This window comes from Salarias fasciatus, chromosome 11, assembly GCF_902148845.1.
Source record: "Salarias fasciatus chromosome 11, fSalaFa1.1, whole genome shotgun sequence".
In the NCBI taxonomy this organism is placed as follows: domain Eukaryota; kingdom Metazoa; phylum Chordata; class Actinopteri; order Blenniiformes; family Blenniidae; genus Salarias; species Salarias fasciatus.
The window spans coordinates 35928965-35950984 of record NC_043755.1 but is presented as its reverse complement, the minus strand read 5'-3'; the positions used below and the strand labels follow the sequence as shown (position 1 = coordinate 35950984).

The following is a 22020-nucleotide window of genomic DNA, read 5'->3' as shown; positions in this document are numbered from 1 at the left end:
GTGGTATCAGTGTTGGAGTGCAGGTTCTCAGAGCCCCGCCTACTGAAGGTCAAAGGTCAAAGGTCAGGATGTGATTGTGTGGGGTCAGTCAGGGAGTGCAGGTTCTCAGAGCCCCGCCCACTAAAAGGTCAAAGGTCAGGATGTGATTGTGTGGGGTCAGTCAGGGAGTGCAGGTTCTCAGAGCCCCGCCCACTATAGGTCGAAGGTCAGAATAAGATTGTGTGGGGTCAGTCAGGGAGTACAGTTTCTCAGAGCTCCGTCCCCTTGAGTTTTTTATGTAGTTTTCAATGTTAAAGTTTTTCTCAGTTTAAATTTCGAAATTTGACCTTAAAGAGGTTTTTTTCAACCTGATTTTTTATTTCACCACTCAAGAAACAACAATTTCCCCTGAAAACACAGCTGGGAATTCCCAGTCCCCATCAGGACAACTGGAGCCAGGCCAGTAGTGTTCAGGGCTGAAATGACAGCAGCTACATGGACATACAGTGGTTTAAATACCAGGAGACACTTTCACTGCTAATACTGGACGAACAGTCAGACACTACAGAACGAGCAGCGGGTTATCGTATGTACATTCAGACAAGCTTCCGTATCAAAACAAGTCCAGAATCAGAGGCTGCTCTGGACCAGAGACCGTCTGGAGAACATCGCTAGAACATCGCTAGAACCTAGTTTCTCCACACTTCACCCTGCAGAATGCCTCATAAACGCTGAACACTTTAGTAAACATTAGACAGGTTTTCCAGAGAACCACGTGGCAGTGAACACGGGTCCAGACCGGGACCAGGACTGGGACCAGATTGGGACCAGGGCCCAGACCGATACAAGACCAAGACTGATATTACGACAGGGACTGAGTACGAGACTGGGATCGAGACCAGTACAGGGACAGAGACCGGGGTCAGGGACCAGGGCCTAGACCAAGACCGAGATTGAGACCGAGACTGGGGCCAGGGGCCAGACCGAGACCAAGACCAAGACTAAGACTGTGATGGAGACCAAGACTGAGATCAAAACCGAGACCGGGACTAAGACCGGGACCAGGACCAGGACGGAGACCAAGACAAAAATCAGGACTGAGACCAAGACCGGGATCAAGACTAGACCGGGGCCAGGGACCAGGGCCCAGACCAAGACTGAGACCAAGCCCAGGGCCAGGGTCTAAATTGAGACCGAGACTGGGTCCGGGCCCCAGCTCGAGACTGAGGCTGAGGGCGGGGCCCAGACAAGACTGAGACCAGGGGCGGGCCGAGACCCAGACGCAGATCAAGACCAAGGCCAGGGCTGAGATCAAGATCGAGGCTGGAGGTGGGATCCAGCTCAGATTGGAGGTGCTGCCAGGGGCAGGGCCGAGGTTGAAACTGAGGTTGAGACCAAGGCCAAGACCCAGACCCAGACCCAGACTGAAGTGGGCCAGGGTTTGAAGACGGAAACAAAACAGCAGTGATGGACGGAAGGAACAATCTGCCCAGCAGAAACCTGATCTGGTCCCTGATATGGTCTCTGATCTGATTCTTGATCTGGTCTCATATCTGGTGTCTGATCTGCTGACTGTGGACCCTAATCTGGTCTCTGATCTGGAAGAACTGTCCATTTCAGTGAATGATTGTAAACAAATTTGTTTCTAAAAACATTTCACCTGCCCAGTTAGATTTGTCAGTGGTGGTGCTGTTGCAGCTTTCTGTGGTCACATAGTGACATCTAGTGGTTGCAGATGGTACCACACACACACACACACACACACACACACACACATATTATATATATATATATATATATATATATATATATATATATATATATATATATATATATGTACATATACATATACATATATATATATATACATACATACATAAAATTCCACATTAGCAACTGATATAGGCCTTACTGATTTGTTATATTTGATTGACTTCAGATTGATGTCTCAGTGCTTCTAAAAACTGTTCCAGATGTAAAGCAGGATCTGTGAGGAGATGCCAACTCTCAGACTCAGTGTTTGTGGTGATCAGTCTGGTTTTGATTGATCCACATTCTGGGATTGAACAGGACCTGGAACCCACCCAACAGTATAAAGACAGGCAGTCGACGCCCCCCTGCCGGCCCCCCAGCTCAGTCCCCGGTCGGCCGCCAGCTCAGCCCCTCATCAGCCCACCGATTAACCCCAGATCAGTCCCCTGTCAGCACTCCTGGTCGGTCTTCAGGTCGACCCCCCGATCGATCCACCAGTCAGTCCCCCAGCCCAGTTGGTTCCTTGGTCAGCCCCCAGGAGGCCCCCGGTCCCCTCTAGCCCAGGATGTCCAGGTAGACGGGCGGGTTCTTGACCAGGGCCAGCAGGCGGCTGTGGATGTCCTTGATGACCATCCTCTGCTGGGGCTCCCTCTGCCAGCAGCCCTGCATCAGCAGGTAGATCTCCTTAGGGCAGGTTCTTGGCCTCTCCAGCTCCCGGCCCTGCGTGATGCATTCGATGGCCTGTAGGGTCAGAGAAGCAGGGATCAGAAACCTCTTAGGCTGAGGAACTGGTCAGAACGCTTGTCAAGTTCATGAGCAATGAATAACCTGACACAGGCCCCTGAACCACAGATCCTAAAGACTCCTAGAACCTTAAAGGCCCCTAGAACCCCCAGAACGCTAAATTTCATAACCCTAAAAAGTCTAAGAACTCTAAAGAACCCAGAACCCTAAGGAGCCTCAGAACCCTACAGATCTCAAAACCCTACATATCTTAGAACCCGAAAGACTCCAGAATTCTAAAGACCCCAGAAACCCTTTAAAGCCTCAGAACCCTAAAGATCTTGGAACCCTTTACCCACACAGAAAATGAGCTCCAGAGAAGCACAAAGAGAACCTGATGAATCAGTGCTTTAATATAGAAACAAACAAGAGGATGAATCAGTGTTTTTAGACTTTCTGGACAGTTTAAGACCGGCGTCCAACCAGATCACCAAACAAAAGACATAAAGAGAGAGAACACAAAAACAAGAGGAAGAGGATTAAAGTTCTAGAACTTCTGAGAAACCTTATAGTTTTGAAAGTTGGGGATGGTTCCCACTGGAGAACAACAGATCGATGTAGAACGCAACTACACTGACTCCTAACAGTCCAGCGGGATGGCTGCCGTCGCCACGGCGACAGTGTCAGTATTTTTGGTGCAATTGATCTACTCCACTGAGCTCTTTGGGCAGAGGAACGACTCAGCCACCCCTCATTGGCCGGGAGCGATAGTCCTAACCAGATTCTGGCCGATCAACTCAGGTCAGAAAGCGCATTAGAATTGAGTGCAGAGGGAATGTGATCCGGCCGCCGGCCCAGAGCAGCGCCGCCATGGTCGCCGTGGAGTCGTGCGGGTGTTTGGACTGTCGGCCCAGACTGGACGGCCCTTAATTACGAGTGCGGTATTGATCGGCTGGACAGAGCGAGAGCCGGCCAGGAGCCGGACGCCATCCGATCCGGGAGCAGTTGAGAGCTGTTGGAGCAACTGCATTAAAGAACAATTCATTCCAGTCTAATCTTCTGCTACTGCAGCTGCTCACGGCCGCACAGCCGCCTCGTCCACTTTGCGCGACTCTTCAGTCAGTCCAGTCGGGTGACCAGTCACTGTGGCCATTTCACTAAACGCTTGATTGAACCCTGGCTGGTAGGGTTAGGATTAGGGTGACATCACTGTGGAGGGCAAACTGTCTAGATGGAGATGAGAGCAGAATAGCATGTTCCCTGGTGGAGATCATCCTCTGGGCTGACTGGAGACAGGTGGAGAAGGGTGGAGTTCTGTGAGAGCGTTAGCCTCAGACTCAAACAATTACATAGTGTTCAGACCCCCCAATGTGTTCAGACTCCTCTCACTGTGTTCAGACCCCCTACTGTGTTCAGACCCCCCTCCTCACTGTGTTCAAACCCCCCCCACTGTTTTCAAACTCACCCCCGGTGTGCTCAGACGCGCCCCCCACCGCCCCCGCCCCCCGCCCCCCCCGACAACCTCACTGTTTTAGACCCACCTCACTGTTGGACAGCTGGTACCAGGGCTGCTTGCCGTAGGTGAAGATCTCCCAGAGAACCACACCGAAGCTCCAGATGTCGCTCTCAGTGGTGAACTTCCTGTACATGATGCTCTCAGGGGGCATCCAGCGAATCGGCAGCATGGTGCGCCCCCCCACCTGAACAAAGGTCATGGGTTAGAGATGGTCCTGACACTCTGATCACCCCTCTCAAAACGGCACCACCTGATCCGGAACTAACTTTGTTCTGCTGGAACGTCTTCCATTGTCAGCAGCTCAAGAACCAGCTGAGATCCTCAGGAGCTGGAATCAACAACCAGCTTCCAACTTTCTACATGTTGGTTAGTCATTCCCTTTTAGAATCCAGATTATAGAGCATCTTTCTTCTCTAATATCCAGATTATAGAGCATCTTCCTCTCACTAAAACCCAGATTATAGAGCATCTTCCTCCTCTAATATCCAGATTATAGAGCATCTTCCTCCCTCTAACATCCAGATTACAGAGCATCTTCCTCTCACTAAAACCCAGATTATAGAGCATCTTCCTCCTCTAATATCCAGATTATAGAGCATCTTCCTCCTCTGACATCACTTTAATGTGGATGTGACTTTGGATTCCCAGTCTGGCCAGTGGTTTCTCACCCGGTAGTAATCGGTACTATAGATATCTCTGGACATGCCAAAGTCTCCGATCTTCACCACAAGGCCCTCCCCCACCAGGCAGTTCCGTGTCGCCAGGTCACGGTGGACGAAGTGTAGCGAGGCCAGGTACACCATGCCGGAAGCGATCTGAGCTGCGATCTGCAGCATCTGAGGAAGGGTGAGCTGGCCCAGCGGGGGCGTGTGGGACTCATCCAGGATCCGGGCATCTGGGCCGTGAGCCCTGGGGAGGAACAGGGAACGGTGGGTTAATTCAGCTGCTCCTGCTCACAGTTCAAGGCTAGGGTTAGGGCAGCCTTTAACCAGCAAAGGCCTTACCCATAATTTCCACTGTATGCCGAACCAATGTGGAACCATTGTGTCAGCAGGCTCAAGCATTAGCCCCCATTGTCCTTAACAGATATATTTCCACTGGATGTGGGTGGCATGTGGCTGCATCACAGTCACAAATGATCCAACAGCAAGTCTTTTCTCCAAATACAGCAGCGAAAACGCCAGGGACTGACGAAAGATGACAGACTGAGAATGCCACAGATGATCTACTGCCACAGAAGACCTAAGGCCACAGATAATCTACTGCCACAGAAGACCTAAGGCCACAGATGATCTACGGCCACAGAAGACCTAAGGCCACAGATTATCTACTGCCACAGAAGACCTAAGGCCACAGATAATCTACTGCCACAGAAGACCAGTGGCACGGTGGATGAGTAGTGAGCGTTCTTGCCTCACAGCAAGAAGTCATGGGTTCGATCCCCAGCCCTTTCTGTGTTCTTCGGTTTCCCCCATCAACCGATAACATGCACGATAGATCAATTCTCCAGTCAGGTGATTTTGACCATTAGCCTGCCTCTCTATCTGGAGATGGGTCCTCAGACGCTCTCCGCAGCTGCCCACTGCTCCTTACGGAACGCTTCAGCAGCATCGAAGGATGTGTTAAATGCAGAGGATGAATTTTGTTGTACATTCACTGAATAATGACAAATGAAGCACCTTTATCTTACTGCCACAGTGTGGCCTGATGCCACAGAGGACCTGATGCCACAAACCATTATAATGCCACAGATGATCTACTGCCACAGAAGACCTGACGCCACAGATGATCCAATGCGACAGGCGATCTAATGCCATTGTCTAATGCCACAAAAGATCTAATGCCACAAAAGATCTACTGCCACAGACAGCTGAATGCCACAAACTAACAGATGTAACAGATGACTCGATGCCTATCCTCCAAAAGAAAATTCCACTCTGCAATGCGTAACACATGTGGTGGGGAACATAGGCAGAATACATGTATTTTATATCCATGGTGGGAAATGGTCAGCCTGGAAAGCAGAAACAGGAGCAACATGGCAGAGTAGACAATGTCGCTTAACTCCCTGTCTCCCAATTGAGCAACTTAATCAAACTTGATGGCAACAACCTGCTGGGTAATATTGCATATTGCAACCTTGTTTCTCAAGCATTTTTTTTAACCCTTTATGTGTCGCACAACAGCCATAGGTAAAGCAACAAAGGCCAATACAGATGACGTGAGCTCGTCATACCAGCTGACAGTGACTCATCTCCACAACACACTAAAAAAGTTCTTCACTGAAGCTGAGAAAAACTCTAGACAGAACTCACGACAGATTCCAGTGTCTTGAGCAGCAATTGTTCTCAATTCATGATACTTTAACAAAACATGCTCAGGACATTGAGAAACAACAGACTGATATTAACAAGATGCAAACACGTTTAAAAAAGAATGAGGATATTGTATTGGGGTGCTGCGACTCAATAGCGCAGCTTGAATATAAACTCGTCTCAATGGAAGATATGAGTAGACATGACAATCTACGCATCATGAATATTGGAGAAGGAGACAAGAAGAACAATGCTCTGGCCTACCTTGGACCGGGATCTGATCCTTAAGGAGACCAGAGTGAACAAAGTCCAAATCAGAGGATGTACTCTACGACACAACCGCTAAACGTCATCGCCCCTGCTACTCCATCATGCATCGAGCACGGACCATGGGCTTGAAAGCATTCTTTCTTTATCCAGTGACCATCTACATCATTGCTGGCTCCAAGCAGCATCTTTTTGAAGAAACAACCTGAGGCTACAAGTTTTTTTGCAGACTATGAAACCTTCAAAGCAAAGTAATGGATACATCTTTGGTAAGACTTTTGTAACTTTTTCTATTTTCACTTGGACACTAACTATTCTTCTTTTTGTGCTTCTTCTTCTTGTTCTTCTTTTTTGCGCCAATGGCTTCACGTTTACTATTCCAAGTAACACGTTGAGTTGTTTTGTCTCCGGGCGTGATGAGGTCATGGCAACATGTCAATGTTTTGTGGTTGTAAATATACGTAGATTTTTATTATGATAAAAATGGAAATTAAGTTCTTCTTTTGTTTCATTAAACTACTATATGTTCTATGCTGGTCTTGCTTTTTGAGTACTTAAGGTTCACTCCTGGGATCAAAACCTCTGACCTAGAATGTTCTTAGAGAAAGAACTGTTTGACAGGAACTTGCTGCACAGTTTGAAGAAGCAGAAATTGAGACCCTCTTTATTGAGATTTTGTCTAGTAATAGTAAACATATGATCATTGGCAACATATATAGACCACCCAACAGTAATGTCAAAATCTTTAATCAGACATTATCCTCTACATTAGACATTATAAACAAGAACAAGATAATGGGGTAACACTTGAAGCACCCAGTATGACACATTATAAGTAGTTATAAACACTCATAAATGATCACAATGCTTTTTAACTCACTATACAGCATGGAATTAGGGGTAGGGGTAGGGTTACGTCCTGGCATTGTGACCATTATGAATGTTATAACTATAGCTATACGTGCTAAAATGATATTATAATGCTTTATAAATGTACTTATAATGTGTTATACAGGGGGGCTTCAAGTAAAGTGTTACCAATTATCTTCTTCTTGTTTATAATGTCTAATGTAGAGGATCATGTCTGATTAAAGATGTTGGTAACACTTTACTTAAAGCCCCCTGTATAACACATTATAAGTACATTCTAGCACTGTATAACTATAGTTAACGCCACCACCATGAATGACCTGCGACCTGTGGCACTCACTCCGGCTGCCATGAAGTGTCTGAAGAAGCTGGTCCTCACCCACATCAACTCAACGGTTCCTGACACAGTGGACCCCCATCAGTTTGCCTATAGATCAGTGGAGGATGCGGTGGCTCTGGCTCTTCACTCCACCCTGCAACACCTGGGCAGCCATAACGCCTACGCCCGGCTACTGTTCCTGGACTACACCTCGCCTTTAACACCATCAGGCCGATGAAGCTGACCACCAAGCTGGCAGACCTGGGAGTACCAACACCCACTCACAACTGGATTCTGGACTTAATTACGGACAGACCACAAGTGATGAGGATGGGATAAAAGGTCTCTGCAGAGCTCACGGTCAGCACTGGTACTCCACAGGGCTGCTGCCTCAGCCCTAAACTCTTCTCATTCTACACATCTAACTGCACCCCTCCCCAACACAGCAACAACTTCATCATCAAGTATGCGGATGACACCACACATGACAGCACAGAGCATCCTCAGGGACAGACACATCCAGCCCATGCTCTGTTCCAGTGGAGAGACTTGGGCTACAACCTGAGACACCATAGGCCTGAGAGCATCAGCGCTCACAGGGCCACCTCCACAACAGCTTCTCCCCTGCCACTGTCAGGCTGGTGGCTCAGGACATGAAGGAGGGGAAACACCTCATGCCACTAGCCTCCACACACAACACACTGTAACCCCCTCAAATGGGCAATCTACTCATGTGCAACAATCCACCACCTCAGAACCACTTATTTATTCATGTTCACCTCCTTGTGCAATTTAATTTATTAACCTGTGCAGTCCTCATGCAATAAAATTTGTTAATTTGTTCTATAGCAACTGTAGGTCACCATACTGTACATCAGGGGTCGGCAATTAGATTTGGCGTCGGGCCACTTTTTTTGGGCACTTGAATCGCAGGCCGGGGGGGTAGGACTCTTACGCGTCCATCCACGGACCGGAATGCTGGAAGGGGGGGGTCGGGTGGCGGCAACGGAGGAATGCACCCGCAGACTGGGGGGGAGAACCGTCAATTCTTGGTGTGTGCGTCCACTCCAGGGCCCAGGGTAATGCGTGCATGCGTGCATGCGTGCACATGTGCGCATGTTGGAATCGTCTTGTGGGCCAGATTGTATGGTTCGGCAGGCCACATTTGGCTCGCGGGCCACTAATTGCGGACCATTGCTAATGCGACACTTGCACCTGTCACACTCTGCTTCTCAATCTGCACAAAATACCGTTGTTCTTACTATTTCCTGGATGCCTATTCGTGTATACATTTTAGGATATTGTATATTTGACAACTTTTATTTTCTCTCATGTATATTTTTTGTGTGGATATTATCTATTTTTTTACAACTATAGCTTATATATATATATACATATATATATATATATATATATATATATATATATATATATATATGGACTGTCAAAAATAACGCGTTAATGACATTAATTAATTTATGTAATCAATCTCATTAAAATTTTTAATGCAGTTTAATGCATGTGCATCATGACAAGCCTCACGTCTACCAGCGGGTGGCGGTAGTGCACCCGCATGGAATGCAAGCTGCCTGCAAGCTGCCAGCAACCGAAGAAGAAGAAGAAGCCTCACCTCTGAGACAGCAGACAAGAGGCAAAGGAGGCCTGGTGTCGACTCATTTATCAAAACAGAAGAAGAAAGCAATATGGAAGGAGATAAGCTGGCTGGCCCCATGGATTCTACTTGTTTGATTAAAAAAATATTGAAGCAGTTTTCTGTTTTCATGTATTTCATGTTTGCATGTATATTTGTGTACAGAGCTCTCTATGATTCTGATTGGCCAACTCACATCAAGCTCTACTTCTCCCCTACCAACCAATTCCATAATTATGCCATAAGACAGGCTCCTGGTTTGCACTTACCTTTATAAAAGAGAAATCGTGAGCAGTTCTTGCTCAGATTTAATGGACCTAAAGTGTGGAATATGCATCTGGACTTATTAGAAGTGTCTTTGTCTATGTTCAGCTACAAAAGCAACTTAAAGGTGCTGTAGGCAGGATACCGCATCTCCGCCATCTTGCTTAGGTAACCCTAAGCAAGATGGCGATTTGACCCATCTAAGATGGCGATTTGAAACCCAGCACAGCCAATCCTGTCCTGTTTTGTCTGACATCACGCCTTTATGTAAGTTAAGCCCCTCCCACAAGAACGTGTGACGAACGCCCCTCGACCAATCACGGTTAGAGCCTCAGGGGCTGTTCCGATTGGTCAAAGATACCTGGAGCTGTCGAGATTCCTTTTCAGCTCAGAACAGAGACAGATGGAAACGCTGCGCCCTCGCGGTAGTGCAATTATGCTACACTCCTAAAGGATTATCAATGGATACTCTAACATTTAATCCAAAGAAAACACAGAAAAATTAGCATTGACTAGCAAAATCCTGCCTACAGCACTTTTAAAGAACAATTTAATATTGCAATATCTGACCTAAAACAATGACATATACATGAGATACATGGGGATTGCTTTAGATTGTCTGTTTTGTTTATTCATTGTTTATATTTTGTAGGATTTTTTTTTTTTACTTTTCTCTTTATTTTTATTTTTCTATTATTGTGCTGGATTTTATGTCATCTTCTTATGTACGACTTTTACATGGTGATTTCATTTTTTTCACTTTGTGAGGAAGCGGAATTCGTACAAGCCTTTTGGCTTCTTTTTTCATTCCCATGCACAAAGTCAAATGTGCAAAAAAAAACAAAACTGAACAAACCTGAACTTCTGATAGAAACTTAACCTCAGATAGAACTGAACTTCAGATAGAATCTGAACTGCATAAAGTCCAGGAAAGAATTGTCCCATAATTCCTTTTGATGTCCCTCCTCAAACAGCATCCACCAGTGTTTCTGAGGAACCAATCTGATACAATTGCCAAGCATGACTGCAGCATGTCCCACATCCCACGCATCACGGCACATGCAGCACACAACCTACCACACATATCAAGCACCTTTTAAATTGCTCCTTGGAGACAAATAAAGTTTTCTGAATCTGAATCACACCACATACATCATGCTGCACACCTGTATGTGTGCTCACACGTAGCACGCATCACGTAGCATGCATCACGTAGCACACATCACGTAGCATGCATCACGTAGCACGCATCACATAGCACACGTCACGTAGCATGCGTCACGTAGCACGCGTCACGTAGCACGCATCACGTAGCACGCATCACGTAGCACACATCACGTAGCATGCATCATGTAGCATGCATCATGTGGCATGCATCATGTAGCACATGTCACGTAGTACATGTCACATAGCACGCCTCACGAAGCACATGTCATGTAGCACACGTCACGTAGCATGCATCACGTAGCATGCCACATGCAGTTGTTTCCAGTCCACCCTCCCTCACAGCTGACCTTTCTCCATGGTCTCCACTCCGCCCCCCCTAAAGGACTTGTCTCCATGGTCTCTACTCAGCCCCCCCATAAAGTATTAGTTTATCAGCAGGTGGCCGGTGGAAGCAGCTGCAGGCTGAAACTCACATGCTGCTGCTGCCACTGTGAAATGAGATTTACATCCACTGCTGGACCCTGATCCATCCTTCATCCAAGCAGACCCACAGTGTGTGTGTGTGTGTGTGTGTGTGTGTGTGTGTGTGTGTGTGTGTGTGTGTGTGTGTGTGTCCTGTCCGACGATTAGAAGTTAGTCATATGGAAGACTGATGAGACGGGGGTCAAACCGCTAGCCTTGTGAATGGGAAAATGACCTCAGTTATTAAAGGTGTAATATAGGCTTTTCTATTTGCTTTGAGTTCTGGGTGGATCATCAAAATAACTGGTGGGCCTGATTGTCAATCATTCTGCTGAGCTGCTTTCGGCAAGCCGTTGAACGTGCTCGATCCAAATCAGGTTCTACTTGTTGCACATGCGCATTCAGAGTGTTTATGTAGCCGGTGAGCTTCGGTTCCAGCCAGTACTTACCGATGGCGAGTCTGACATAATGAAACTGTAACTGTTTCGGAAAATAAGCTTCATGAGCGAGGCCAATCGCAGAAACTTCAAACAGAGCCGTGCACGCCCGGAGAAGATGAGCTCGCGCTCGCACGCTTCCGCTATTGATAGGCGTTTCCTTGGATGTCTGGTGCATGCGCTTTTTTCAAAAAGCAAGTAACAGACGTTCGGCTTTGTCTTTTCGAGAAAATCCTATATTACACTTTTAAATAATGTGACAGTTGATCACATTTCTCCACATTTGATCTTAATGACTGAACGTGTTTGATCAGACACTGAATCAAGTTTTACAAGAAGGAAGAGGAAGAGGAAGTCTGGGCATCACTGCTGAGACTGCTGCTGGATGGACTAATGGAAAGTTAGGTGGATAGATGTACAGATGGATGGATGGATGAGGGATGGATGGATGGATGATTGATGGATGATAGATGAAGGATGGATGATGGGTGGATGACAGATGAGGGAAGATGGATGAGATATGAATGGAGGGTTGATGGAGGGATGGATGGATGGATGAGGGATGGATGGATGGATGATGGATGGATGATGGATGGAGAGATGAATAGAGGGTTGATGGAGGGATGGAGGGATGGATGGACTGTCAATGACTGTTGTCTATCCAGTGCGTCATGGTGACAGTAGAAAGCAGCTGTACAGATGTGCAAACAGGAATCTGCAGGGGATTGTTGGATTTAGGTGGAGAGCTGTACACTGTGCAGACAAACTCGAACCCGGGTTCCACAGGGTGAGCAGCACACTGCAGCTTCCTCCAGATTAGATTCAGACAGGACCAGTCAAGTGCAGATGTGTGTGTGTGTGTGTGTGTAATAATAATAATGCATTGGTTTTATATAGCGCTTTTCAGGACACTCAAAGACGCTTTACATCGCATTGCATTATTCATTCACTCCATACTGGGTGGTGGTAAGCTACTACTGTAGCCACAGCTGCCCTGGGGCAGACTGACGGAAGCGAGGCTGCCAATCTGCGCCATCGGCCCCTCCCACTACCAACCACACTCTCACAACTTTCTTACTAGGCAAGGTGGGTGAAGTGTCTTGCCCAAGGACACTGAGCTACTGTCACCCCGTGTGTGTGTGTGTGTGTGTGTGTGTGTGTGTGTGTGTGTGTGTGTGTGTGTGTGTGTCCGTACCGCAGGAAGCGGTTCAGGTCTCCGTGTCTCATGTACTCGAACACCATGGCCAGCGGTTCGCCGTCCGTGCAGACGCCATAGAATCGAACAATGTGCTGGTGCTGGAGCACTGTCAGCAGCTCCGCTTCACGCTGGAAGTCCTGCCGAGTTGACTCAGTGGCGTCCTTCAGGGTCTGCACACACACACACACACACACACACACACACACACACACACACAGATTAATCAGGAGCAGTGAGATGAGTTGCCAGGTCAGGCAGCTCCATGCTCCACTGGAATTTTGGAATGTCAAACCTTTTCAGGATGATGAGAGATTTTCCACTTCTCCTTCCTCTGGTTATCAAGGCCTCACAGCTCAGTTGGAGAGTGGTTACCATCACCCACCTGGGTTATCAATGTTCAGACTGTTCCAATGCAATCTCAATTTTTTTTTCAAAGTCAACTCCACCACCTCTCCATCAAATCCACCACCTCACCATCAACTCCACCTCCTCTCTATCAACTCCACCACCTCTCTATTAACTCCTGGTTAACGGGCCTGCTTTAGTACTTCCACTGGAAGTGTTCCAGCCCCACAGGAAGACAATAAGAAATACATGAATAAACCAGACATGAGGAACTGGCCAGAACCAGGATGATAAAGGTTCTATTGGGAACAACCAGCACACATACACACACACACACACACACACACACACACACACACACACACACACACACACAGGATTGCAAGTACACACGTCTTTGAAACCACTTTATTCTTTTTAACCACTAATCCTGTCGAAGGTCACGGATACAACAGTGTAAGCAAGGATGTCCAGACTTCCTGTTCCCAGACGTCCTGTCTCCAGACTTCCTGTCCCCAGACTTCCTGTCCCCAGACTCTTCCTCCAGCTCTTCCTGGAGGATCCTGAGGTGTTCCCAGTCTAGCCCAGAGATATGATCCCTCCAGACTGTCCTACGTCTTCCCAGGGGCCTGGTGGGACATGTCCAGAACTCCTCCCTAGGGAGACAACCATCCTAAACAGACGCTGAGCCTCCTCAGCTGTTCCTCTGGATGTGGAGGACTATGGACTCCACTCCGAGCTCCTCTCTGGTGACGTAGCTCCTCCCTGGTGATGTAACTCTAGTTAAACCAAGGTCATTCCACCAACCTGGAGAGGACAGACCAGCTTCTTCTGCTACAGGACCATGGCCTTGGATTTGGAGGTGATTATTTTCATCCCCATCACTTCACACTCGACTACAGACTGCCCCAGTGCATGATGGTCCAGGTTCAATGAAGCCAACAGGACAACATCATCAACATCAACCTCTGATCCCTGAACCAGACCCCTTCTGACCCTTGGGCTGTGTGATGGCACGACCCCCATCACTGAATGTGGGCAGTGCTCATGCTGGGCGGCACGTCAGTGAGTGATGGCAGAATGCTGGGCGGCGGCAGTCGAACGGCAGCTCACCTTGATGGCCACCAGCATCTTGTCGGTGTCGGGGCTCAGGTTGGCGCATTCGGCCAGGTAGACTTTCCCGAATGCCCCCTCGCCAAGTTCCCACTTCAGGACGATGTCCTGCCGCTTGATGTGCTGCACGCCTGAAAAACAACACCACAGATACTCACTCTGGGAACCGCTCAATGTGATCACTAGCAGATTTACTCCTGTGGCCTCCATGATGAGAGCTACCATTGAGCTCAGTGATCAGCATTAGCATTATCACCAGCATCATGCAGGTCATATAAATGTGACCCTGTTAGTACATCAGGATAGGAAAACAACAATGAGACTGTTCAGTGAAGGACATTAGCATTTGCTGGGTTTAGTTACCTTGGGCATTATGAATGAGTTCATTATGGATTATGAACAAGTGGTTTCTGTTACTTTAGCATTAGCAGTGTGAAGACAGGTAACACTCACACATATCTTTGTCTTTGATGATGCCACAGAAGTACTGTGGGTTCTCCACGAAGCTGGACAGACCCGAGTCTTCATCTGAGGAAGGGGGGCTGGTTCCAAAGTTCAGGAATCGAAGCGAGACGGCTAAATCGTCACCTGTCCCCAGAACTGATGAGCCTGAGGACACAGGGGCGGCATGCAAACACCAACACTGAGAGGTGGAGCGCATCATTGCTCTCAAATCATTTGACTCTCTCCACCATCAAAAGACAACATTCAGAACCCAGTCCTCGGCCCGAAGAACCCCCTTTCACTGCTACAAACTTGGACAGAGATTAGTTACCATTGTGATGAATGATGGACAGCCTGAAACATCACCATCAACAGCCGCTTGGCAATAAAAGCACCGGGAGCAGAACCCTCTGAATGGGGAGCTGCCTCACTGCACTGACTATTAAAAGCCAAAATTATAAAACCACTCAGAGAGAACAACCGCAGAACCCCCAGAGAACAGAGGCCGAAGAGGGCAGGAACAGAGAGAACGGGTTACTTAGGCAATCAGGACCACTTAGATACTCCGTGGGAGGGAGGGTGGGTGTGTGTGTGCGTGTGTGTGTGTGTGTGTGTGTGTGTGTGTGTGTGTGTGTTTGTGTCCAGGTTTGGATAATCACATTGAGATGTTCCTCCATCCATCATCTTTAATGGCCTCTCACCACGTGATGGAGGCTGACGGAGGTCGAGCACTAATTAAAGCACTTTAGCAGCCTGTGAGCAAACTTCTGCTGAGTGGAAATATAATGTCTCTCCTGAATGACTGGCACAACAGTCCAACATTTCTCCTGAACAACTGACACAACAGTCCAAAATCTCGCCTGAGTGACTGACAAAACAGTTCATCTTCCCTGAATGACTGACACAAAAGGCCAGCATTTGTCTTGAATGACTGATAGAACAGTCCAACATCTGCCCAGAATAACTGAAAACAGTCTGTCTGCCCTCAGCGACTGACACAACAGTCCAACATCCGTCCTGATCCACTGACCTCCACCCACATCCAGCTCCATCCTGATCTTGACCTGGACTGGTAAAGGCCCACCGTGACAATCTGTCAATATGAATTTGTCATCTTCCGGTGGAACCGGGTCAGAAGCTCAAGAAATGAAGGAATTAAGGTGAGAAGAAAAACGCTGCTGTGAGGAACGGCAGCTGACGACTTACGGTGGATACCAAACTTGGAGTGTCGACCGCATTTGTTGATGACCACAAGCAGAATGAGTAGAAAAGTACAGGCAAACAAAGCCAGACCCACGGCAACAGATACCTGATGGCGGGAAACACATGAGAACACCAGAACATGGGAGAACACAGGGAAACACAGGAAAACACAGAACACAGCAAAACACAGGAGAACACCAGAATACATGAGAACCAGAGAACACAGTTGAATCATGTGAAACATATTACTGAAGTGAAGGTACTCCATTCAAAATTCAGCTTCTTGTTATTTATTTTCTGATGCCAACAATCAGATTAGATTGCTTTATACTACATAACCTAGATTGTAGAGCATCTTCCTCCCACTATCTGATGTAACTGTAGGCAATCTAGATTATAGAGCATCTTGCTCCAGCTCAGTCAGAGGCTCAGGAGCAGACGGAGGTGGGAGTGATTGGCAATTTTATTTTCATCCAGGAGGGATGGAGGGATGGAGAGAGACGAGTGATCCTTGGATCCAGAGTGGGTCGGAGGTGGGCGGGCCGAAAGGTGGGACGGGACTGGTTCAGCAGGCTGGTGAGCTGGGCATCAAAGTGTAAAGCACGATTCTCCAGTGTCAGCGTGAAGACAGGACACCACTGAAGTAGTGAGGACACAGCTGAGAGTCATCTCAGTGATGAGGCAGTCCCTCCCTGCCTCTGCAGAACATAGAACAGGGCAGGCCACAGCGCCCCCAGGAGGACACCGCCTTCATTTCCAATGCAGTGCCTTCACTATGGGATGGGAGAGGGTGGAGAGCCAGCCGCGGGGTAAAGTAGCCTCTGGAAGGACTTCAATAGAACAGTGGTAACTACGGTGTGGAGGATGAGACTGAGCCTTGTGCTGCCTGAAACCTGGAGCCAGGTTGTGGTAAACGTCAGGAATGGCCGACAGGTCAAAAGGCTCAGGTAAATGTGACTGCGGAGAAACATCAAGCGAGAATGGCAAACATAAACAGTGACTCCAGCAGAACGGGCTCCAGGAATGAACCTCCACCCAGCACCAGCAGTATGACTGCTCCATGAGATGGAAAGTAATGTTTTCCTGATTGTTAACGACGAGCGTGAGAGTAACTGGACTGGTTTTATGGCTGACCTGAGTAAGATGGAGTCCATTTAGCTATTTAACCACTAGCATGGAATCCAGTGGCACAAAGGGAATATTTATCTGACCAGATAACGAGATATCCATAAAACTCTCCCCAGCACCATTGTCCACTAAGGCAGAAACTGGGACAGATTGAATTGACAAACAGAAAGTGCTGGTTCCCTGAAAGCGTTTAAGGGAGTTGGTGGAAGTTGGACTCAGCCGTAATCCTTCATCTACTGGGGAGTCCAGTCCTTTATCAGATGATTGGGGCATTCGGTGATGTACTCTCCTCGACCACCGCAGTAAAGACAGGCTTTGGTGGCTCTGCGATGTCCGGACAGCTGGGTCAGACTGATCTGCTTGGGGACCAAATCCTGGAGAGGAGGCCCCGACTCCGTCACAGGTGAGTCTACGGGTGCCGAGGCACAGAGGGAGCACTCACAGCGGCGCTCTCTGACGTGGCTATCAATGCTGATGCTAAGAGAAATGAGGCTCCACAGATCCAGAGGTCACTCACGTGTGGCCAACTGGTCCGTGAAATGATTCTGGAGTCCTCGATAGAAGATGCTCTGGCGAGAGCAGTCATTCCAGTGGCTCCCCACTGCCACCATCCAGAACTCCACAGTGTACTCGGCCCTTCATGTGCGTCTTCCCTGCTAGGTGGTGGTGAGTCGGTCCCTTAACTGGATAATCAAAGATGTCCTTCATTTCCTGACTGAAGGCCTGATAGGACTGGCAGATGGTGACTGGTCTCCCACAAGCTGTTCCCCTCTGCTGATCTGGACAGGAATTCAGTCAGATAAGGGATGTGTGACTTCTCGATGCCTCCAGAAGCTACAGCTCAAACACCAGGCTGGGCAGGAACCAGGATCCCCACTGTACCCCTTAGGAGAGGGCACAGCGGGTTCCCAGGGACTGACGAAAACCCGAGGTCTGGGTTCTGAGCGGTGGAAGACAGCTGGGACAGCTGGTTAAGCAGGACCTGGTTACTCTCCACCAGGCTCTTCAGAAGGGCGTCGTGCTGCTCCAGTGTGATGTCCGAGCTGGTGAGGACTTGCTGGAATGTGGAGCCTGGGCTTGTGGTTTGTTGAGCTCCAGATTATAGAGCATCTTCCTCCCTCTCACTGATTTAATATAAAATAATCCAGATTAAAGAGCATCTTCCTCCCTCTCATTTAAATTTTCAATCCCAACAGTCCTTTTACAGATTATCAGTCAGAATGATGAGACACACAGACATACCACAAACACCCGGTTCTCCAGGTTCTCTGTCACGTCCATCTCAGACTTGGTCTTAGGACCTGAGGGAGTCAAAAGAGAGACAGTGGTTTGTCAAGGCCACAATGGAGCCGGGAAATCCTCGGCCTATATCCAAAATATTTTAGAGACTCCAGCTCAATGGAGGACTTACTTGGGTCCGTATCAACTGGCAAGCAGAGAGAGAAAACACAAAACATTTAGACAGCAGGAACCCACACACCACACAGCGGGAACTACAATGCTCTGAGTCCAGAACAACACCAGAGGAACCCACAGTTTGCAAAATCAAATCAGTCCCCCACATGTCCCAGGTCCAGGGCGAGGTTCAGAAGAGGACCAGTTCCACAGAAGGACAAGTTCAACAGGTGGACCAGGTCCACAGGGGGTCCTGGTCCTACTGTGGAGTGGGATCAGAGTTCTGGGGAGCTTTCACACATGACCAAATGAAGAGAACCTTTCCCAAATGTCCCTGAAGTGGACTCTGGTCTGGATCAAACAGAACTGAAAGTCCCTGAAGTGGATTGTGGTTACTGATGTGGACTCTGGAAGACCAAACTGTGATGACTGAATAAACACTGTGCTTAAATGTCTGGAAACTGCTCTAGAAAGAGTTAGAGGGTGAAAGGTTAAGGGTTAGAGAGTTAGGGTTGACCCTTCAAGCTCACTTAAACCCTTGAAAGGCCAAGGGTTTAGGTTAGGGTCAGCCTGACCTCAACCCCAGAATGGATCCTTAGTTGCGGAGGCCTCACCTGGAATGAGGCCCTCGGGGTCCGACGGGCCGAAGGGATTGTTCATGAACATCCCCTCAGCGGTGGCGTTGGCGCCGCCCAGCCGGTTCCGGGCCACCAGGGTGTAGAACCCGTTGTTGACGTGGGTAGGCTTGTTGAAGAACAGGCAGCCGTGCTTTACGGAACCATCCAGTGAGTCCGGGATCAACTGCATGTAGGCGTAGCGCGTCAGCGTGAAGCTGGCACCATTGTAAAGCCAGGAGATCTCCGGCTCAGGGTTTCCGTCCACCGCGAAGGGGATACACCAGTGGTGCTGCTGTTCGGCATTCCGCAGGTAGATGATCTTCACCGGAACTGAGGAGAATGTTGCACAAACATAAGGCTAAGAGGAAGATAAATCGCCTTTCTCTTTCTAATTCCAGTATTTTGTTGATCAGTTTGTTGACAGTGCTATGCACTCGCTAAAATCTGCCCTTGACGTAGTGGCTCCGTTGCAGCTGAAAACCAATCGACCCAGGCGCGTTGCTCCATGGTTTAATTCTGAAACCCGTGTTCTCAAACAAAAAACTCGGCAATTAGAAACACTGTGGCGTAAATCTAAATCGGAACAATCTCTGAAGGCTTGGAAATGTAGCTTGCTAAGCTATAAACAAACTCTTTTTAAAGCCAAGACATTATATTACTCTTGTTTAATAGAAATAAACAAAAATAACCCTCGGTTTCTGTTCAACACTGTAGCCAGACTGACAAACAGTCATACTGTAGTGGAACCAGTAATCCCAGAATCTTTAAACTGCCATGACTTTCTTAAATTCTTTAATGATAAAATCATAACCATCAGAGGTAAAATCAATGAAGCACTGTCCTCAGATCAAGCTCAGGGAATCCAGCCACTGCCTCCACCTGAAATACCTGAAATACTAGATAGTTTCTCACCAGTAAATGGGGCTGAGATTACTTTGATTGTAATGTCTTCTAAAACTTTGACCTGTCTCCTAGATCCAATTCCAACTAAGCTTTTCAAAGATATTCTTCCAGTTATTTTAAATACGTTCTTAACTATAATAAATACGTCTCTAGAAATTGGCTATGTGCCACAGTCATTTAAATTCGCAGTAATCAAACCACTGCTGAAAAAACCTAATCTTGATCCTGATATTCTAGCCAACTACAGACCGATATCAAATCTGCCTTTTATTTCAAAAGTCCTGGAAAAAGTCATGGTTAAACAGCTTTGCCGCCACCTACAGGACAACAGTTTATTTGAGAAATTTCAGTCAGGATATAGAGCTTATCACAGCACTGAGACTGCGTTAGTTAAAGTCACTAATGACTTGCTATTGGCGGCTGACGCAGGTCTAGTCTCAATCCTGGTTCTCTTAGACCTCAGTGCAGCTTTTGATACAATTGACCACAATATTCTCCTGCAGAGGTTAGAATGTGAGGTCGGCATCAGAGGAAAAGCCCTCTGCTGGTTCAAATCCTATTTATCTAATAGGTACCAATTTGTTCACGTTAACCAACAGTCCTCATCGTGCTCCCAGGTCAGTTATGGGGTTCCTCAAGGGTCCATGCTCGGGCCAATTTTATTTCTGTTATATATGCTTCCTTTAGGGAACATAATTAGAAGCCACGATATCAATTTTCATTGCTATGCAGATGACACACAATTGTATTTATCTATGAAACCTGATCAAACTAATCAAATAGACAGACTCAGTGACTGTATCAGAGAAATTAAATCCTGGATGACTACGAACTATCGCCGTCTGAATCCTGGCAAAACAGAGGTCATTATACTAGGCCCCCATAAACTGAGAGAGTGTCTATCTGAACACATTATCACCTTAGATAACGTCAGTGTATCCTCCTCCTCTACTGTCAGGAACCTCGGGGTCTTATTTGATCAGGATATCTCCTTTAAAGCACACATCAACCTAGCTTGTAAAACAGAATATTTCCACTTGCGCAACATAGCTAAAATAAGAAACATTCTACCGAGAAGCGATGCAGAAAAACTCATCCATGCATTTGTTTCCACTAGACTGAACTACTGCAACTCCCTTCTTGCAGCCTGCCCGAAAAGTGCATTAAAAAACTTTCAGTTGGTTCAAAATGCGGCCGCCAGATTATTAACCGGAACTAGAAGATGTGAACACATTACTCCCGTTCTAAAATCTCTTCACTGGCTTCCTGTCGAGTTTAGAGTTAGATTTAAAATCCTTCTCCTCACTTACAAAATCCTAAATGGGATGGCTCCAACCTATCTCCAAGATGCCTTATCAACCAATCAGAGCACTCCGCTCTCAAAATGCAGGGTTACTGGTGACTCCTAGAGTCTCTAAATGGACACTAGGTGGAAGAGCCTTTAGCTATCAGGCACCGTTTTTATGGAACCAGCTTCCAAGTGGTGTCAAAGAGGCAGACACAGTCTCCACATTTAAGGTTAGGCTCAAGACGTTTCTCTTCGATGCAGCCTATGATCAGGTCAGCTACGGATTCTAAACTAAACTAAACTAAACTAAACCAAACTAAATTAAACTAAACTAAACTAAACTAAACTAAATTAAAGTAAACCAAACTAAACCAAACTAAATTAAACTAAACTAAACTATACTAACTAAATACTAGTTTAAATACTAAACTATTCACAAAGCTGCCCTAGGAGCTAGAATGCTGTGGGAAGTACGGTGCACTGAGCCCTATCCTCTAATGTCTGAACGTTATTCCCTTTAGTCCGTTCATTGCTTTTCACCTGCTGTCCCCCCCTTCGAGGGGGAATCTGCTCCAGTTTCAGTTGCTGACTCCACTATCACGAGGGCCTACAAACAAGCTCCGTCTGGACCAGAAGGACACTCCTGTCGTTCCTGCCCGCGGAC

General features: G+C 47.4%; 1 protein-coding gene across 2 annotated transcripts in view; it reads right to left on the bottom strand.

The window, feature by feature from the left end:
• Positions 1-2278: 2278 nt before the first annotated feature.
• The window catches only part of ntrk1 (neurotrophic tyrosine kinase, receptor, type 1), a 48963-nt gene continuing 29221 nt past the window's right edge, over positions 2279-22020 (bottom strand). Inside the window, exons 8-17 of one of the 2 annotated variants that reach the window (XM_030102239.1) lie at positions 19163-19495; positions 18525-18579; positions 18396-18480; positions 16029-16131; positions 14832-14987; positions 14379-14509; positions 12918-13090; positions 4639-4879; positions 3996-4154; positions 2279-2472 (exon numbers count right to left, since the gene is read on the bottom strand). In XM_030102239.1, coding sequence (XP_029958099.1) covers positions 2287-2472; positions 3996-4154; positions 4639-4879; positions 12918-13090; positions 14379-14509; positions 14832-14987; positions 16029-16131; positions 18396-18480; positions 18525-18579; positions 19163-19495 — 1622 coding nt within the window. In that variant the 3' untranslated portion in view covers positions 2279-2286. The remainder of the gene's footprint in view (positions 2473-3995; positions 4155-4638; positions 4880-12917; positions 13091-14378; positions 14510-14831; positions 14988-16028; positions 16132-18395; positions 18481-18524; positions 18580-19162; positions 19496-22020) is intronic. The other variant, XM_030102240.1, reaches the window with a different exon arrangement.